This window comes from Emys orbicularis, chromosome 8 (genome assembly GCF_028017835.1).
Source record: "Emys orbicularis isolate rEmyOrb1 chromosome 8, rEmyOrb1.hap1, whole genome shotgun sequence".
NCBI classification, from domain to species: domain Eukaryota; kingdom Metazoa; phylum Chordata; order Testudines; family Emydidae; genus Emys; species Emys orbicularis.
This window is the reverse complement of record NC_088690.1, coordinates 53,902,278-53,920,688: the sequence shown is the minus strand read 5'-3', so window position 1 is coordinate 53,920,688 and position 18,411 is coordinate 53,902,278. Positions and strand designations below refer to the sequence as shown.

The following is an 18,411-nucleotide window of genomic DNA, read 5'->3' as shown; positions in this document are numbered from 1 at the left end:
TGACTTCCATGGAGCTATGTCAGTTTACACCAGCTGAGATTCTGACTCAGGACTTTTGAAGGGGAAGAGAAGAGAGGTTTGGTTGTTTATGTTTAAAATACTTCTGTTCATAGCAAGAAAAGAAATACCACCTTCAGAGAAGCAGTAGGTACCTGGCACCATGAAAGGATGCTAAGAAGCAATATAGTCAAAAGAAGTGGAGCACTGAACCAGTGGTCTAAAGGAAGCAGTGCGCATAAGTATCTCTGCTGATGTTTAGACAGAAAATGTTTTGTGGAAGGTTATATTATCCATTGTTTGAAATTCCCTCGGCTATGGAGAGAAATAGTTTGATTATATGGATGATTGTCTAGCCCCCTTGTTTAAATATCATTTCATGCTAAATGGCATTTGACAGCTGTGTTTTAGTCTTGACAGAGCCCAATGGAAATATAAGCCTGAGATTTGTTATTTCATAATTAGGCCGCCAGACAGATCATATGAAACATGACTGTATACAGTATACCGCTAATCCACAATTTATTGTAAGATGCACAAAGTTCAAGTATGGTGATTGGGGATTCAGAAGTACAGTAGTATCACAATTATCTAAACTACCTGGCTGATACCACGTGTGTGTATGAAAGGGAGTCTACAGAACTGGAACACAGACCATTAATGTGCTACAGAAAGGAGGCTTAGTTAGGGGCGGAGGTTGGATAATTGGAGATCTAATCAATTTAGTTTTAAAGAAATAGAAAAAAATATATTAATTTCACTTCACTGGAAGCCCTGCCACATTCCTATAAAATGCTGTCATCTCCTTTCCCATTCTGTCCAACTATCTCCTCTTCTGTTCTATTCGCTAGCACATATGATTTTGAAATAGACAACATATATTATTTTTATAAAAGTTAACCTATATTAAAGACTATTAATGTGTCCAGGAAACTCCATGTTGGCTGCAGGTTTGAGAAAACTCACAAAGCAAAAGTCTCAAAGTCGGTTGCCTTCCTACTCTCACCATCTTTCCCCAGTCTCTTGGATTCATTGATTTGTTTTCTGTCTAGTCAATCTCTTTTCTGTGCTGGATTAAGTTGATATGATATGTTCATATAACTTATTAGCAGGTGGGATCATGATGGGTCAGTCCTGGGTTTTTTACTTTGCTTTTTTGTACATTGATAAAGTCTTTCAGGTTTTATTATAATTTCTGTGTTGATGGTGTTCAGCTTTTTCATTTCCTAGTTTACCTTTTGATAGTCCTTCTGTTACTCAAAGCTGGGCAGATAGCATGTGTTGGATGCACCAGAACTTCCCCATGTTGAATGAACATGGCTATAAAAAAAGGTTGAGATTTTCATATCAAGGGATTTTCATATCATCTTCCAGCCTGTGTGTCTAAATTCCCTAGATTGATTTGAAAATCTCAAATCTTTTTGCCTTTTATTGATTTTTTTTTACACTATCTCCTCCCCTCTTTTTCTTGAGATCCAGCTAATTTCTCACACCTGAATTGCAGATGAGGAACCTGGGAGTCCTTTTTGATTGTGACATATCTTTAACTGTCCATAGCAATAGGGTGACCATATTTCCCAAAGGGAAAATGGGACATGCTGGGGGCTCCCCCGAGCCCCCCTCCCTGCGAGAGGCTGGCCAAAGCAGCTCACCTGAGCCCCCCTCCCTGTGTGGGGCTGGCCTGAGCCGCTCGCCCAAGCCCCCTCCTTTCACAGAAGCTGGTGTCCCCGCTCACCTGAGCTCTGCTTGCCCCCCACGTGAGGCTGGGGCTGGCGTTGCTGCTCACTCAAGCCCTGCCTGCTCCCTGCCCAAGCTCTGTCTCCTCCCTTGTGCAGAGCTGGCATTGCCGCTCGCCCACCTGCACATTCCTCTGCACCTCACTTTTTTGAAAAAGGTGGATATTTATCCTGTTTGCTCTTTGCAACTGATCGAGTTGGCAAGAGCAAACAGATCAAAGGCCCATTTTTGCCAAAGGAGTTGGGATGTTCCGCGACAGGGCTTAAAAAAGGGACCGTCCCAGCCAAAACTGGAGGTAAGGTCACCCTACATATCAATCTAATCTTGCAGAGTCCATCTTTTTAAGCGCAGGAAGTAGCTGGCGTCCACTAACCATTTCCATTTGTATAACACAAACGTAATATCAAGGAAGAACAAAAAGGTGTAACTTAACTACTTGAACAGCAAGCTCCTGCATCAAAATCTTGGGATGCTTCCAACTAAATCTCTGGACCTATGAGATGAGAGTTAAGCCCCTTTCCCAGGGCAACTTTCTTTATATTGACCATTCACTACTGAAACAATGCCTCGTGAGGGTTCATCCTCTAATAGACATAGTTAGCAATATCCTTTTCTGGTATCTGGCCCTTAAAATTTGGAAAAGACAAGCAGCTAGCTACATCCCTAAAATATCTGGCTGCCGCTTACTGCTCTCACTTCCTCAGGAAGAAGAAAAAGGGAAAAACATAGAAAGAGCTAAGAATATTTACCAGTTAGAAAGGAAGTGGCACAACTGCAGAATAAACCCTTAAAGATCTGCACCTACTTAAGTATTATGCTGTAAAATCAGGGTTTATGCCACATCCCACCGCACCTAGGGTGAAACAGTTACCTTGCTGACTGCAAATATTCCACAGTGCAGGTCACACCGAGGAACATTCTTGCCCTTTGTGTCATCCCAGACTTGCCTGTGCTCAAAGGCAAGGCGGATCCCTTCTGCTATTGAGCTACCGTAGATATGCCTCATTCAAACAATCCACCCTGCTTGTCCCTACACTAATTAGGGCGATAAGGACCCTCTTCTTCTCTATGACTGCCCTGTGAAGCAGTGGGAAGCAGCCAGAATCACCACCTGCACATGACCTTATCCTGCTAACACCCCTCCTCCACCCACAATAAGTCACCTGACTGGGGTCATAAGCCTTTCAGCAAAAGCATAGGTCTCTCTTCTGTACCCCATGAGCAGTGCAGTGCTCTTGGTTGCTTTCCCCTTCCTCTCTCTCTCTGCTTGGCATCAAAGGCAAATGCAGTAAGGTTGGGTCTAGGTGCTCCTCCCTCCTCCCCAGCCACATTCTAGAAGCTGGATGACTGTTCTAGCTGCCTCTTCTGTGGCTATATGGACAGAGGCAGTAGGCAATCTCTATCCTTCCCCGGCTGTCCCCTCACATGCAGACCAAAAAGAAGGGCAGTTGAAATCCATGCCATTCTCCTTTAGAGATCCCCAGAAAAGGCAGTGCTAGGCTTTATGCATGGCAAGCCCAGCACTCTGAGGCTGAGAGTGTGCTGCATCTCCATCTCTCCCTGAGGGGAGCCCCTTGCAGTGCTTTATGGGAGAATGCACTACAATCACATGGTGTATTTACTGCCCCTATGGATCTGTTAAGGATACAGCTCACATGGTTCCTGGCAGCAGGGTCCTATGATATTGCACAGGAAAGCAGTGATGGCAGAGCCTTCCATTCAGGGAATGGCTGTGACAGGTGGTGGGGCCAATCTACTTTAGAGATGTTGTGGTCTGATATTAATGGTTGACCTTGCTGCTTCAACAAGATTAGTTGGCCAAGTGCAATATGAAGTCCATGTTTTACCTACTCCTTGATACCCCCTCTCTCACTCCCACAAAAAGGATTGTTTCACAGTTGATGGAACTTGGTAGGTTGACAGAGGAATGCCCATGGGCAGCTCTTACTTGTGAAGCTGTTAGCATGTCCTTGGAGTAGGAGAGAGCAAGGTAAATGGGCTTTGATGTCCTTGGGACATTGTTATTCAATTTTCATGGGACCAATCTCCCAGGAATCTAGATGAGGGTGAGGCATATCTGGAATCTTTCCTTTGGTGGACAAAATGAACATCGGGTGTCTTCTTCAGGCATTTCACATCCTGGAGTTCTCCATGTTTGGTTGCAGAATGAGATGTGAACAGGAAGTTAGTACTATGGACTGTTGAAATTGTCTGTAATGTGCAGGGGATGTTGTGATCTCAAGGTTATGGAAACCATGTGGGTTTGTGTTTTGAATCACATTCAGCAAAATGTGAGTTTTCAAACACAATGGAAGTAAATAACACTATTGCAGAGTTTGTGTCTCACTTTCTAGCGGCCACATTTCAGCAACTAGCTCCAGAGGGAGAGGATGACCCAGCCAAGATGGAATACCACCTCTGGTGTCTTGTTGCCTGACATGGTGGATCATATGGTCTCCTAATTATTGCTTGTTCCAAGGGTCAGCCTATGGTTGGGAGACCAGCTGTGACAACCTCTTGTTTAAATTATTCTTTGTTCATTATATTGCTGGTTAATTATATTTGATAAAATTGCCCCCCATCCTGATTCGCTTTCCCTTTTGCTCATGGCCAGACCCTTTACTTTCTTTCTACTATGCCCCCCAAATCTTCTCTTAAAGAAAGCTGGAGTCACAATGTAGAACTGATAAATGAAATTGTTTTTAATTGTTCACTTTATTAATGTAACTTCATAAGTAAAGTTTTATGAATGAAACAACATTCATTCATAAACCGGGTTACCCCAATAATTGGCTAATTGACAATTAAGATGCTTGTTAAGATCCATAGCTGTTCAGCCAGTTGCTCTTGTAAATTTCACTGTCAATCCAATTCCTGCTTAAATCATTAAGACTTGCACTGTTTCAATATTGTAACTTCTGTTCACTGCCCTCCACTACACTTGTCTATATTGTAACTTCTGTTCACTGTTTGCCATCCACTACACTTGTCTATATTGTAACTTCTGTTCACTGTTTGCCAATTGTAATTCAAACCCCATTTTAAAACGCTTACTCCATTTTGTAAGGGCTTGCTGCAACCTTCATTTTTGCAAACCCTGCTGTAATCTTAATAGTTTAGTTTAGATGTGTGAATGAGGTATGTATGGATGATGGAATCAACCTCCAGCCCCAGCCTGTTCTGATGAAATAGAGTTCAAACACCAACGGCTGAAGATGCAGACAAGAGCCCTAACAAAGTAAGAAGAGTCCACCCCAAAAAGAGAAGAACAAAGGTACAATAGAAGGAAGATCAAAGCCAGGTCCCAGGCTGAAAGTCACAGGGTGACACAGCAAGACCTATAGACTCTGGATTCAAACTAAAGCCTACAAAAAGGATGGGTGAGATGGAAAACTTTGGAGGAGGGTAACATTCTGCTGCCAACATGGAAGGGCATCGGTGCATGCCCAACAGAGACCCAGCTCGTCCTTGTGCCCGGCTTTCCTGGCCAGTTAGCCGCCACAAGCCATGAACCCAAGCTGCAAACTCAAGCCACAGACTCAAGCTATGTTCAGGACTGGTAACTGTGCAGCAGCTGCAGAACATCTGATGGATGTGTGTGTGTCTGTCTGTCTGTGTGTGTGTGTGTATAAGGATTAAGATCTTAGTTATTGGTCATAAATCAAATTGTTATCATAATAAATGTTTCAGAGTAGCATCCGAAGAAGTGGGCTGTAGCCCACGAAAGCTTATGCTCTAATAAATTTGTTAGTCTCTAAGGCCTGGTCTACACTTACCCCCCAAGTCGAAGTAAGGTACGCAACTTCAGCTACGTGAATAACGTAGCTGAATTCGACATACCTTACTTCGAATTTACCGCGGTCCACACGCGGCAGGCAGGCTCCCCCGTCGACTTCGCGGTACTCCTCTCGCCGAGCTGGAGTACCGCAGTCGACGGGGATCACTTCCTGGTTCGATTTATCGCGTCCACACCAGACGCGATAAATCGAACTCGGAACTTCGATCCGCAGCCGTCGAACTACCGGGTAAGTGTAGACTAGCCCTAAGGTGCCACAAGTACTCCTGTTCTTTTTGCATAATAAATGTGGCATCTTTGTCTTGCCCCCTGAAAAGATCCTGTGTAGTTTTGTCTGTATAACACCGCGTGTTTTGCTGCCTTCCCCTCCTCATATTCAAACCCCCCCCCCCCATGTATTGGCTGGTAAGTTTTCATTTACATTTTTGTCCCCCACCTCCTCCAAAAAAAAAAAAAAATCAGGAACTCTTTTCTGACACAAATTTTGCTGATTTTTAACACATCTTTGCATTAGGACTTGCCAAAAGCTACAAATTTTCTAGATCTTGATTTACCCTAATCTTGCATTATTAGTAAACATAATGCATTTTCTAAGATGAACTCTTGCGTGGGAGGGGAGAAATAAAATTATATGGTGTTCTTATGATATTATTATGAATCAGCTAAAACGTTCTGTTGCAATCAAGTATGAAATACCAGTACTCATAGTTAATGTCTGCACATTTTTTATTTTAACAGTTGTATTTTAAACATGTCCTTTTTGTAAAAAAAATAAAGGTGGAAAAATCATTCAAACATATTTATTATAAAACATTACATATAAATAATCTCATGCTGTCATAGCCACATATGGTAATCATCCCAACCCTATCAGTTGGGATTATATATTATTAATTAATAACTTATTAGAGTGCTGACATTGTGCTTGCATTGTACAAAATAGAGGAAGGCCGGCTTTCTTTCCCATGTAGCTTATGATCTACATTCAAACTGGCTGTATCTGGAACTCTCATTTTGAATTTCATACAAAGGGACAGAAGGATTGGGCCCTAATTCTGAAAACTAACTCAGTTCAGAGTTGTAATAGAGTGGGCAACAAGATGGTGCAGATTTTAAAACAAATATTTTTTTCCCTAGAGTGGATTAATGTTGAAAGTTTTTGGATAAGTCCATTTATGAACATTTACAGTTCTGAATTTAAGCATCTTTTAATGTGCATTGTCCTTTCTCCACTTTGTGCATTGCATAGAAAAAAAAATATCCCCAAACATATCTGTAAAAAGCCTTCCAACCGCATACACTTTGGTGTACAATAGACTGTGTGTTCCTCTTTCAGTTATCAGTATTGAAAGTTACAAATTAACATCTCTTAAAATGAGCAGCCTAATTAAAATAATCAAAGTGTAAAAACAAGTAACTAGAAATTTAGGGAAAGTCACAGTCAAATTGTAACAGGGCCATATTCATGCTAACATTTTCCTATCCTATATTAAGGATGCAGTATATACAGTGCTGGGAAGACTGTATCTTTCAGATGTGATATAAAACGGAAGCCTTGTCCACAAGTGGTCAGTAAAGCTCCCTGGCCATTTTTTTCTCCCAAAATTGTTTTCTGACCAATTCCAGCCTGAATAATTGCATTCTTTCTACCTAAATCCCCCCAGCAGTTTTAATAGAAAATGCCATTCTACACCCCCTCCTAAAAATAATGAAATGATCCCTGCATGTAAAAATCTAAAGTGCTATTATAAATTACATATATAATTATAATTATATATATATATACATATATAATTATAATTATATAATTACATTTTGTGTAATTTCTTGATATGATTTCTTGCAATATACAACACAGCTATCAAAATATAAATGCCCTGTTATCCCAGCCTGGCAAATAACTACTTCTAGCTAAATAGCAGCAAATCTTTCCCTCCACCCTACTATGTTGTGCAAACTCCAAAACCTAATTGGGATTTAAACACAGGTTATATATTTTTATAAAGTAAATTTTAATTTTAAAAAGAGTATTAATGGAACGTTAAAGCATAGGTTTCAATGTCCAAAGTCAGAAAATAAAAGTTAAGGCTCCTCATTAAATGTTAATATAAAATATGTGCATGATAGTGAGGTAGTGTTTGTGAGAAACATAACTTTTTCATTTGCTGACTTTATACAAACATTTAAAGTTGCATAATTTGTTTTACATTCATTTACTATTATGGTACTGTAATTAGTAATTATTGCAGTTTTCATTAATCCAATCTTCTTGTTTTTTTGATAGCTCATTTTCAAATTAAAATATATGTTGACAAAATAACTTATTCCTGTAGCATTATGTTGCTTATCAAGTGACAAAACAAAACATTTACTGTCAAGTTTTATAGCAAAACACCAACAACAACAACAACAAAAAAGGACCATTTTCCATTCACTTTGGAATACTTCTTTCTGTTGCAGAATTTGTAATTATGGATCCAGTGATGCAAACTTTAAAAACAGTGGTCTGCCTTGATCAGTGGAACCCTTGTCTGAGTAAGACATAGTCTGGATTTCATTTTTTAAATATAAAGATATAAATATAAATAATTTATATAATTACTTAAATAAATAAATAAATCAGTGTACTACAATTCAGCGGATCTCTCTTTCATTAGTAATGTGGGGTTGATATCCTCCATTGAGGAGCTTGAGGAACTGACGTTAATGGTGGCCGTTTCTGTGGCTTCAGAGTTTAGGACATGGAAGGCAGTGATGGGACAGCCCTTCACGTTATTGCAGATGAGCTTTTGTAGGGAGGCAGTATTGATTATTTCAAAGCCCACTTTTCCGCCAAAGGTGCTTGGTTTCCAGTACTCTGGAGAACAGATAGCATTTCCCATCAGCCCTTTCAAAGAGAATGGTGCTCCAAGTTCCACCATGGTCTCACCAAAGATGGCACCAGGACGAGGCCTTTCTACTAGAAGGCCAGGGTACAGCTCCATAGCATCAATGTCTCCATAAAGCTCTTCTAATTCAGCTGCCATTTCTTTTTCTCCTGTAATAATTATTAATAAATAAGAGTAGTAAATGGAAAATCCCACCTTTTAGCACTCTTCTTTAATCATACTTCCCACCACAACCCCAGTTTATATAATCCTGGAAACAAACAGTGACCCATCTACTGTATTAACCATTTGTAAGAAAAGGCCCCATTAGAAAGAATAGCTCTTACCTGTAAGTTCCTCAAATGACTTAAAAGGTTTCATTAGGAAGCGTTTTCGGTACTCATTCAAGGACTGGTATCTCATCTGTCTACTTTGATCAATTGAAGCCTTAGCTACTTTCTGTACTGCAAAAGGAACGTTCTTACCCCCAGCAACCTATTGCAAAAAAAGATACAAAGAATAATAAGAACTCTAGGCAAACTCCTTACAACTTTTATAGTGTGTATAAACTTTGGGTGGAATCCTGCTTGCCTTCCTCAGGCAACATTTCCATTGAGTAAGGAAGTGTCCCTTGAATGGCTTTTAGCCCTACAATTTCCATTAACACTGGGAGAGTACCATGGCCCAATTGATAATATACAGCTATTGTACTGCACTTCTCCGAGAGTGCAACCTGCTACAGTAGATACACTTGTTTAGGCCCAGAATTGCTAGGATTTTAACTTTACAACTGAAATTCACTATAAAATGAGTGCTATTTTCAAGTAAATAATATTTTTTGCAAGATTATATCAAGCTTTGGAAGAGTTTTTCCTTTTCCTTTTTTAAATTAAAAGGCCATTTTTGACCTGACCCTGAAGCCTTCCTACAAATAAAACTCCCATTGAAATCAGTGAGAGTTCTGTCAGTATTAAGAGTGAAGAATCTGGGCTTGTGGACAATAACATTTAAAGTGCATTTGCTTTGGTAACTCCAGTACTAGGAAGAATTAGATTTTACTATTTGAACTAGGAGGTATCTTTCTTTTTCACAGAAGAAATTCCAAGTAAACTTTTGCCCAAGTCTCTGGCTTATGTTAATTGGCACAAAAAAATTCTGGACTCAGTCCAAAAGCTAAAAATCTTAGTAAGAATATTTACCCTGCCGGCAATTTGCTTGGAGAAGGATTTCACCATGTGGGAAAGGCCATGTTCCACCATGATAGAGTTGTTGTAGAGAAATTGCTGGAAAGTGTACTCCTGGTCATGGATCTGAAAACTGTCAGGCAGAAGTGGGTGCCAGTGGTACAGAGTGTTGAATTCGGCTGCAATTCTATTCTGATATTGAAATTGCTGGTTAAACAGCAGCTCGGGATCAAACTTCAGCTTGAAGTAGTAGCCACTCAACTGCTGCACGTAGTCTTCAACAACAATCTTGATGGTCTCTCCTGTTAGTTCAATGAAACAGGGAAAATGTGTATCAGTTTTGTTTGCTTGAACAATTCTGAATGTTCAGCCAACTGTGTAAAAAAGGATGTAAATGGTGGTAAAATGGCCAAGGATTGTTCTAAAATAAATATATTTTGGAGGGAGATTCAGAAGATGTCAAAGATTTCTTAATGCTTTGTAAACTCTTACAAACTCTTATAGAAGTGAATAAGGATGAAAATGATAGCAGTTCTAAAATGTAATAAACATTTAGAATTTAGTAGCGAAGTGTGTCCTTTCTATAATTTCCTTTAACAATCCTATAGCAAGGACATAATTTGCTATTACATTCTATAGGATTTTTCTGTAGGGAAAACATTGCCAATTTTATCCAGAAAAAGATATAAATATCTCAACGCAATTCTGAGTTGCTGTTTCTGTCAAATACAACTATCTCCTTTTAGTATACTGTTGCATTCTTCATTTGGGGACAACCAATTAGTTGTATTGCCCAAATGGAGTGTGCATAAACATTAACATGAAAATAAATGTCACTGGCTAGAGACTAATATATAACAACCATCATTTTGGGTTAGCTTTCCAGTAACTTCCTAAATTCTAAACCGAATAAAAGCTTTTCTCTTAACCTGTAACAAAGAGCAGCGATTGCACTGAAGATAAGACACTTTAGCAGCAGCTGAAGGTCATCCGGCTGCACATGCCTGACATTTGAGAATTAGGCCATGTCTACACTTACAAGCTTATAGCGTCACAACTGTGCTGCTGTAAGAGCGCTTGTGTAGCCGCCTTATGCCAACGGGAGACAGCTCTCCTGTCTACATAATAAAACCAGCTCAACAAGTGGCGGTATCTATGTCAGTGGGAGACATAGCGCTGTGCACACAAGCGCTTATGCCGGCAAAACTTATTTTGCTCAGGCGGGTTTTTTTTTCCCCACATCCCTGAGCGACAGAAGTTTTGCAGACATAAGTGCTAGTGTAGACATGGCCTTAAACTCACCTTCCTGCTTCCTCACTATGCACCTCACAGTTCTATTTCCCTTAGTAAAAGAAACAGAATGCAACTTGATTTAGGAATTCTTCACTGTTTGATATTCAAGATACTGGTTACAATGGACTGTTTTCTCATGAACTGTCAAATGCTGAACATAGGTCATGAAAACTTTTAAAAAAATTCATTGTGATTTGATTTAACAAACTAAGTAAAATTTGTTCTATTATTAAACCTGTTGAAGCTGCCTAGGGGAGGAAAAATCTCCCAGATCATTGTAACATGTTGATAACTTTTTAATGTATTGTATAATTAATAGCTGTTTAAAAAAAACAAATAAACCAAGGCCTCCATTTTCAAAAGTGGACTAGTGATTGTGTCCCTCTGTTTTTGGGTGCCTAGCTTGAGACATCTTAAAGAGACCTATTTTCAGAAAGTTCTGATCTCCCTAGCCTCTGAAAATACCTTTAAGGTATTTTAAGCTGGCCCCCCAAAATAAGGAGGCACACAAAATCACTTTTGAGAATGCAGCCCCCTGAAGCTGTGCTCTATATCTGTGTAAAATCGTTTAATATGGAAAGTCTGATTTTCATGTTTACTCACCTATCAATATGAGCCTGGTAGTTTGGAACAGCTGCTCATCATTCCATTCTGGATGCACCTGCTTAAGGATGTCACAGACCCGATTGTGCTCCCTGAGCCATATTGTGGCATACATCATTAAACCTGGGACCAAACCAAACACCTCATTGCCTACAGAAAATTGCAGGTGCTTAGGAACATGAGGTGGGTAGATCATTTCTGCCTGAGTGTCCTTCACAGTGGGAGGGTACATTTCTCCATCAATCATCTGCAGTTAAAAAAAAGGAGAGAGAGACTAAGAATCACTGACGATATATAGACGTTCTCCAGTATTTTATTTTTCCCATTCTAAAAATACAGACTGTGGACCAAATTCTGCCCTTGTATTTATGTGTGCAGCTCCTACTGAAGTAGATGGGACCTGCTAACACCATGGCTGAATTTGGCCCTCTGTGTTTTAACAAGACTTCATACTATTAACAAATGTTAATTATAAAATTCCATTGTTCTCCTATTAGACAATAGGAATTTTAAAGTGAAACACACCTGATACTTCAGCTTTCCATCCTTAAGTAGCCTCAACTTAAGTTGTCTATCCAAAGTCTCTCCATAGACGTGGTTCAAGTCAACCTATAAAATAAAAGTATTTGAAACATGAAGTCAAACTACATTTCTGGTTATTTTAGGATGAATCCAACTCCTGTTTAAGTCAATGGGAGTTGGATTGGGGCTTAAATGTTTGCATATTAAGTATACTATGCGGATTGGCACCCTATGAATACCTTACATAAAGATTTAAAAACAAAGTCAGCTTTTTTGTTAGAACTGGATTAAACAATGCATAACAATGAGTTTTTAAATTCTCAGCCAGTTCAAAAAGACTGCTTCAAACATGTGTCTAAAAGAATGGACAGCCTGGAAACTATATAATATAATATTGTAAGATTCTTGTGGACTTTTAAACTGGAATTGGTTTTAAAGAAATAATAGATACTCATGTGAAATAGTTGCTTTTCAACAGCAAAGTCTCTTTTAAAAGTGTAGCACATGACAATTATTTTACAATACTGTATATGCCTTTTTATGCATGATGGAAACAGTCCAACAGAAAAACTTTTGGGGTCTCAGTAGATATGGATGGCTTTGTGTGAAAACAATAACACCACATTTGGAAAATTAAGACTGTGCAGATAAGGAGAATTAAATCATTTGGTATTTTTGATAGAATTATTTAGGGTCCTATAGTCTGGACCGGAAAAGCCTCCATCTTGTTGAACAACAGTTTTGCCAGCCTTAGGACTGCAGTGTCAGGCTCTCAGTAATACAAAGAATGCTGCATAGTATGTGCATCACAATGTTTAAGTATCTCCTAACACTCTGAAGGATGATGTTCTTGCCACAAAGGCTGATAAACTTTGCTGCTCTTTTCAGTGAGAGTCACAACTTTATGATCTTACCCCATGGCCGAGAGCTTTGGTGAAGGCTGGCCCTTTGTGGTGATCTGTCTTAAAGAACTGGTGGGTGAAATGTTGAGCAAAGAACGTGAACATCATATTTGTGCCTTGAGGATCAGGAATAAATTTTTTCCTCAGCAGAAATTTCTCCACAACTACTGCAGAATCTGGGAGCTCCTTCTTACCTGTAATTTAAAATCATATCAGTTTATTTTCCCTTACATTTGGAGGAAATAAGACTTATTTTATTATTCAATCCAGCTATGTCATTTTCTCCTTAGAACAAGTATCTATCATATATGAAACCTATGAGCTAGATCCACAGTGGAGCTACTTGATTTATACCTGCTGACAACTTAGCTATAACTTTTACAAACCTTACTCACTTGATTTAAAACACAAGTTGATTGCTAAAAATCTTCATTTCTGCTATATTGAATCTGCAGCTCAGCCTTTTCAATTTCTTTCTTTTATTTCTAGCATTTAGCTCAATAACTACAGTTGGAGTCTGTAAATCATTACTTAGTTTTTAGCTCTTTGTACAGTATATCCAATATACTATTTTACAATATATTGTTGCAGATTTCAGAGTGTAGCTCTGTAAAAAATAGTCTCTTAAATGTTTTCCAAGAGGGCAAAATAAATTGACTCTCCCACACTCCACAATCAAACATTGGAAATCTCTTTTATTCCTTACCTTTAACACCCATGGGTGTTGGGCAGTCCAGTGCCACTGGTGGGAGGGCTCTAGTATAGAAGGAAAGGTTGGAATAGGCTTCCCAGTTTTTGTAACCATACTGGCTGTTGTACGTTGGTGGACTGTCAATCAAATGTGACCTTGCTAAAATAAAAAAATAAAAAAAGTATTTTTAATGTTGGCCTTAAAACAGTACATTTAATTTAATTAAGCTACAAGGTCAAATCCTTTCCACCTTACTCTTGTAAATAGTCCCATTGATTTCAATAGGATTACTCAAATTAGTGAGGTGATAGTATTTTGGTTATTTTACAGTAGAAATGGGGCCAGGCTTATCAAGTTTGCATCCAGATATAAACTTTGCCAAAATTTGCTGGTGTGGGATATAGCGTTTTGTTTCACCCTATTACAGTGATAAGAGGCAAGCTATGATGTTTCAATTTGAGTCTGAACCTCTGCCCAATTTGAAGTATGGTGAGATCCAGGCTTTTTGCTTGGAGCCATCCTTATTTAAGAGCAAATGTACAGTGTGGTACTTTCTAGTATTAAAACCTTATTTAATGGAAAACGTCAGTGTATAATATAATGTTTGAATCACTACATTCAATTATAGAGATGAACAAATTATATGCTTTATAGCTGTCATAATTTTTGTTTTACAAAAATAACAGAATAATTTTGATCAATGGTGGACCCCATAAAAAAATTCCCTTTCATCTGTTCTCCCACTCCTTGTGGTTGCCTCCTGATTATGAGGTGGAATGTATGCCATGCTTCTGCTTTCTACATCTCCTGTTCCGTATATCTAAAGTATGTATGTATGTATATAAAATCACTAAGCAACACAATATTTCCTTAAACTCTTGTGGCCAATGTCTACAACTGAAGGGTAATAGCACAAGGAGGATACTTACATGTCAATACATATCTCATGATGGAATCACGGAAGAAGGGAATGCTGTTTATTACATTCCAGACGCCTTTGAAGTGAGTGAGGATGTAGTGGACAGTGTTCGGAGTAGGTTTCAATGTCAGTTTCAGCCAGGTCAAGAATTCCGCTGTGAGCATTGAGGGGAAAGATTAAGAATATTGTAAATTACTTATGAGGACTAAATAATATGCAAATCTGAAAGTAAAATACTGGAATATTTTGCAGCTTTCAAGATTCATTATTGTTAGCTATAAAAACATAACTTTCAGACTTACGTGTAGTACAGTTTTCCCCATAAAATCCTGTCCTTGTACAGTCACATTCATATCGGTCAATACCTGTCGTCATACACACTCCTCTGTTCTGGCATGGGTTTGAGCAGCAAGGATTAGCTGCAATGAAAATTAGAGTAATGTTAATAAAATAGTATTCGGAATGCATAAATCGATGTTTTCATCTCCCTCAGCAAAGTTTTAAGAGCTATGTAAGCAATTTCCTGAGGAATATGGCAGAAAATAAACAAACTGTAGGTAGGTCCAATTCAGACTAAACCTTGCACCGATATACTTAAAAGCTATTAATATAAGAAGAAAAAATATTGACGGTTGTTTATGGGTGATTCATTTTCAGTTGGTATTGTATGTAGGAGGCATTGCTAGAGAATTGATGACCCCTCTCAGAATGTTCAGATCATCTCTCAATATCCCATTTAAAACTTGTAGTATAACTACAAGTTTTGAAGGTGGCAAGAGAGAATGGGGAAAATGAAAAGTCATAATTTCTCTAGGCCTAATTCTGTTCTCAGAATTCAATGAAAGTTGGGTTCATTAATAGGTGGGCATAACTAGGTACTGTGTTAGCTATTTATAATTCCTTTAGCTCCAAATCCTAGATTTACCTATTTCCTAGCCCTAAACCAGATTCAGTGTTTTGTGTGTCACTTCCCAATCTCTCGACTCCCCAGAGCACTGGAGAAATTTGGATGCTGGCTGAAAATTTGCAGCTGGTGCCCATCTCTACTAAGAATCTCAGGAGCAACTTTTACATGGTAAATCAGAGAGGTTGGGATGTGACGTCAACATGATATTTTTAATAATATAATACTAACAACAACAACAACAACGTAAGAATGGCATACTAGGTCAGACCAATGGTCCTTCTACCCTGTGGTATCCTGTCTTCTGACAGTGGCCAGTGCTAGGCGCTTCTGAGGGAATGAACAGAACAGGCAATCATTGAGTGATCCATCCCCTCATCCATTCCCAGTTTCTAGCAGCCAGAGGCTAGGGACAACCCAGAGCATGGGGTTGTATCCCTGACCATCTTGGCAGCTCCTGGATTACAACTCACGAGTTCTGCACTGGCTCCTATGTCAACTGTGTCACTATAGCACATTCTTAAACCCGAGGCTCCATTTCTTAAAAGTGTGGGGTGTCATCAGTGCTATTCCAAAGGCAGTGGCACTCATTAGAAAATTATTTCTGAATCTCGCTCTCCCTGTAGCCCCCTCAAGGCTGTGCTAGCAAAACTGCCTCCATCCAAGTCTCAGAACAAAGAACACAAAACGCACCATGTCAGCCTCAACTTTGGGAAAAGGACATCGCAAAGCGCTGCAAACAAATGCAAGCGAAGGCAGCTCAGCCGCGGCTCTGAGACAGAGAAGGTTTGAGTACTAACCTGCTTGGCTGAAAGCCAGGAGACCGAAGATTAAAGTGCAAGGCACAATCATATCCCAGTGGTTCTTCACGGGAGGAAACTTGCTGCTGCGTAGCCCTGTCAAGTTCTGTACAGACAGCTACTTCTGCTTTCTTGCTGCTTTCCCGGTGTGTTGTAGATTGCGTCCACGATTAACTGCATCCTACTTATGGACCAATGAGTGAGTGACGTAAAAAATTGCATCCGGAAATAGCCCTCATATCCAATAAGTCATCTGAATGAAATGGGAATTTCCTTGAGCGTGTGAAGAGGAGGGAAAGGTGTCCCCTCCCCAACTTCCTCCCCAGCTCATGGGATCGGGGGAATCCCCAACCTCTTCGCACCCGAGACTGTTTCCCATGCGCCCCCCAAACACGTGGGATGGGTGTTTCTCTCTCTCACACACTGTTCCCAGCTGATCTCTAGATTTAGCAAAAATCTGGAACACCAGGTTTGAGCTCCTTTGCACCTTGGAAGCTCCATCTCCCAGACTCTTCTGCCAGGAATCGGCCGTGCCGCTGCCCTGCTCTCCCTGCCGGCTCCCCAAGCTGCTGGCTGCTGGCGTGAAGGAGCTGCAAGGGAGTGGGGAGTCCGCTCTTCCCAGGCGCGGTTCGTTCGTGCGTGGCTCCCAGCACACATGTAGCAGCCAAAGAGGGACGGAGAGAATCGATAGCACCCTTGCTTTGTTTTCTCTCCTGTAATCACGAGGCTCTCCCAGCGCTTCAGCCGCGGCAGCTTTCTTCCAGATTTCTCCAAAACAAAACATGAGCGACCGGGATTGAAATTTGGCCTCAATATATCTCCCCCCCCTCCCCGGAAAAAGAATCGCCTCCCTCCCCAGCACCTTAAGAGAAGCCAAAATAATATCTACTTTTAAATTTTGTAATTGCTTTGGGAAGTCTCCCTACAATGAGCTCAACTCAACTCAAAATAGACCACAATATTTTCTACATCAGTGGCTCTCAACCTTTCCAGACTACTGTACCCCTTTCAGGAGTTTGATTTGTCTTGCCTACCCCCACTTTTAGCTCACTTTAAAACTCCTTGCTTACTAAATCAGACATAAAAAGAGAAAAGTATTCCTGAAAAATTGTGTACTTTCTTATTTTACCATATAATTATAAATTAGAGATGGAAAACAAAATTGTATTGTTTGCCTTTTTAGGTTCCCATCTTTACCTGGAGAGCTGTCCTCCCAGGTTACTGCTGAAAAAAGACTCACCAGGTATATTTTTTAGGTGGAGTATTCCTTTTATTTTCCCCAACCACCGAAGAGTCAGCCAGGTCAGATACTGGGGTTGGTATCATTTGAGCTTATACACATCACAGCTCTGTCCTTTAATCACTTCAAAATTGGGTTTCATGTGAAAGTTCGAGAGTCTCCCTATTGCCAACTGTCCCCTGTATTTGTTATAGGCATTGGTTCAAATCCTACTGTCCTTAAGCCTGTGAATAAGGCAAGCAAAGTTTGGCCCAAGGTGTCTATTTAAAAATATACATGAAATGGACAAATGGTTCCTTGGCATAAATTGAATCTGCTTTTCTGACTGCAAACTATATTTTCCCAAAAGACTTTTTCAGAATGATCACTCCTGTCAAACATTTACATTCAGATAGTGTCCAAAAGCTCCAGTCAGGGCTGGGTTCTGTTGTGCTGGTCAATACAGACAGACAGAGGCAATTCCTTCCAGGAAAAAAATATTACCTTAAAACAAAACAAAACAACAACAACAAAAATAACACAACCCAGATAGAGTTGGGAACAGGGATGATGACAATTATCAGATCCTCCTCCCACACCTCCCCAAAATCTGTTAGCCAAGTTAGTCTTGATTGTCCTTATAAAGTGTTCTTTATTAAGATTTTAATCAAATTATACTATATCACTATTATTCATTGTTTAAAACAATTCATTTAAATATTAGGAGAAGGATTTCATTTACATGTTTTAAGTGGGTCCAGTGGTCTTTATGATTTTTTTAAATGAAAAAAAAATTAGGTGAAAATTCAGACAACATCTCATTTTACTTCTGCATAGGCTTTGTCTGTTAGGATAAAAACAACAAGGAGTCCGGTGGCACCGTAAAGACTAACAGATTTATTTGGGCATAAGCTTTCGTGGGTAAAAAACCCACTTTGATCCATGCATCTGAAGAAGTGGGTTTTTTACCTACGAAA

The 18,411-nt window shown here is 39.6% G+C and overlaps 1 protein-coding gene across 1 annotated transcript; it reads right to left on the bottom strand.

The window, feature by feature from the left end:
• Window positions 1-8,157: 8,157 nt before the first annotated feature.
• On the bottom strand, window positions 8,158-16,267 carry PTGS2 (prostaglandin-endoperoxide synthase 2). Its single transcript, XM_065409600.1, has 10 exons — window positions 16,216-16,267; window positions 14,814-14,930; window positions 14,522-14,665; window positions 13,608-13,751; window positions 12,914-13,095; window positions 12,003-12,086; window positions 11,478-11,724; window positions 9,597-9,883; window positions 8,745-8,892; window positions 8,158-8,567 (listed from the first exon to the last, which is right to left on the bottom strand). The coding sequence occupies exons 1-10, from the start codon at window positions 16,265-16,267 to the stop codon at window positions 8,158-8,160; spliced, it is 1,815 nt and encodes a 604-aa protein (XP_065265672.1).
• Between the last annotated feature and the right edge of the window lie 2,144 nt (window positions 16,268-18,411).

What these genes read in the sequence shown, in the direction of transcription:
- PTGS2 (XM_065409600.1), bottom strand. Translation starts at nt 16,267, where the DNA reads ATGATTGTGCCTTGCACTTTAATCTTCGGTCTCCTGGCTTTCAGCCAA. An exon ending in CCTGGCTTTCAGCCAAGCAG is followed by an intron (nt 14,931 to 16,215) that starts GTTAGTACTCAA and finishes TTTTCATTGCAG; the next exon opens with CTAATCCTTGCTGCTCAAAC. An exon ending in AACACCCATGGGTGTTAAAG is followed by an intron (nt 13,096 to 13,607) that starts GTAAGGAATAAA and finishes TTTAAATTACAG; the next exon opens with GTAAGAAGGAGCTCCCAGAT.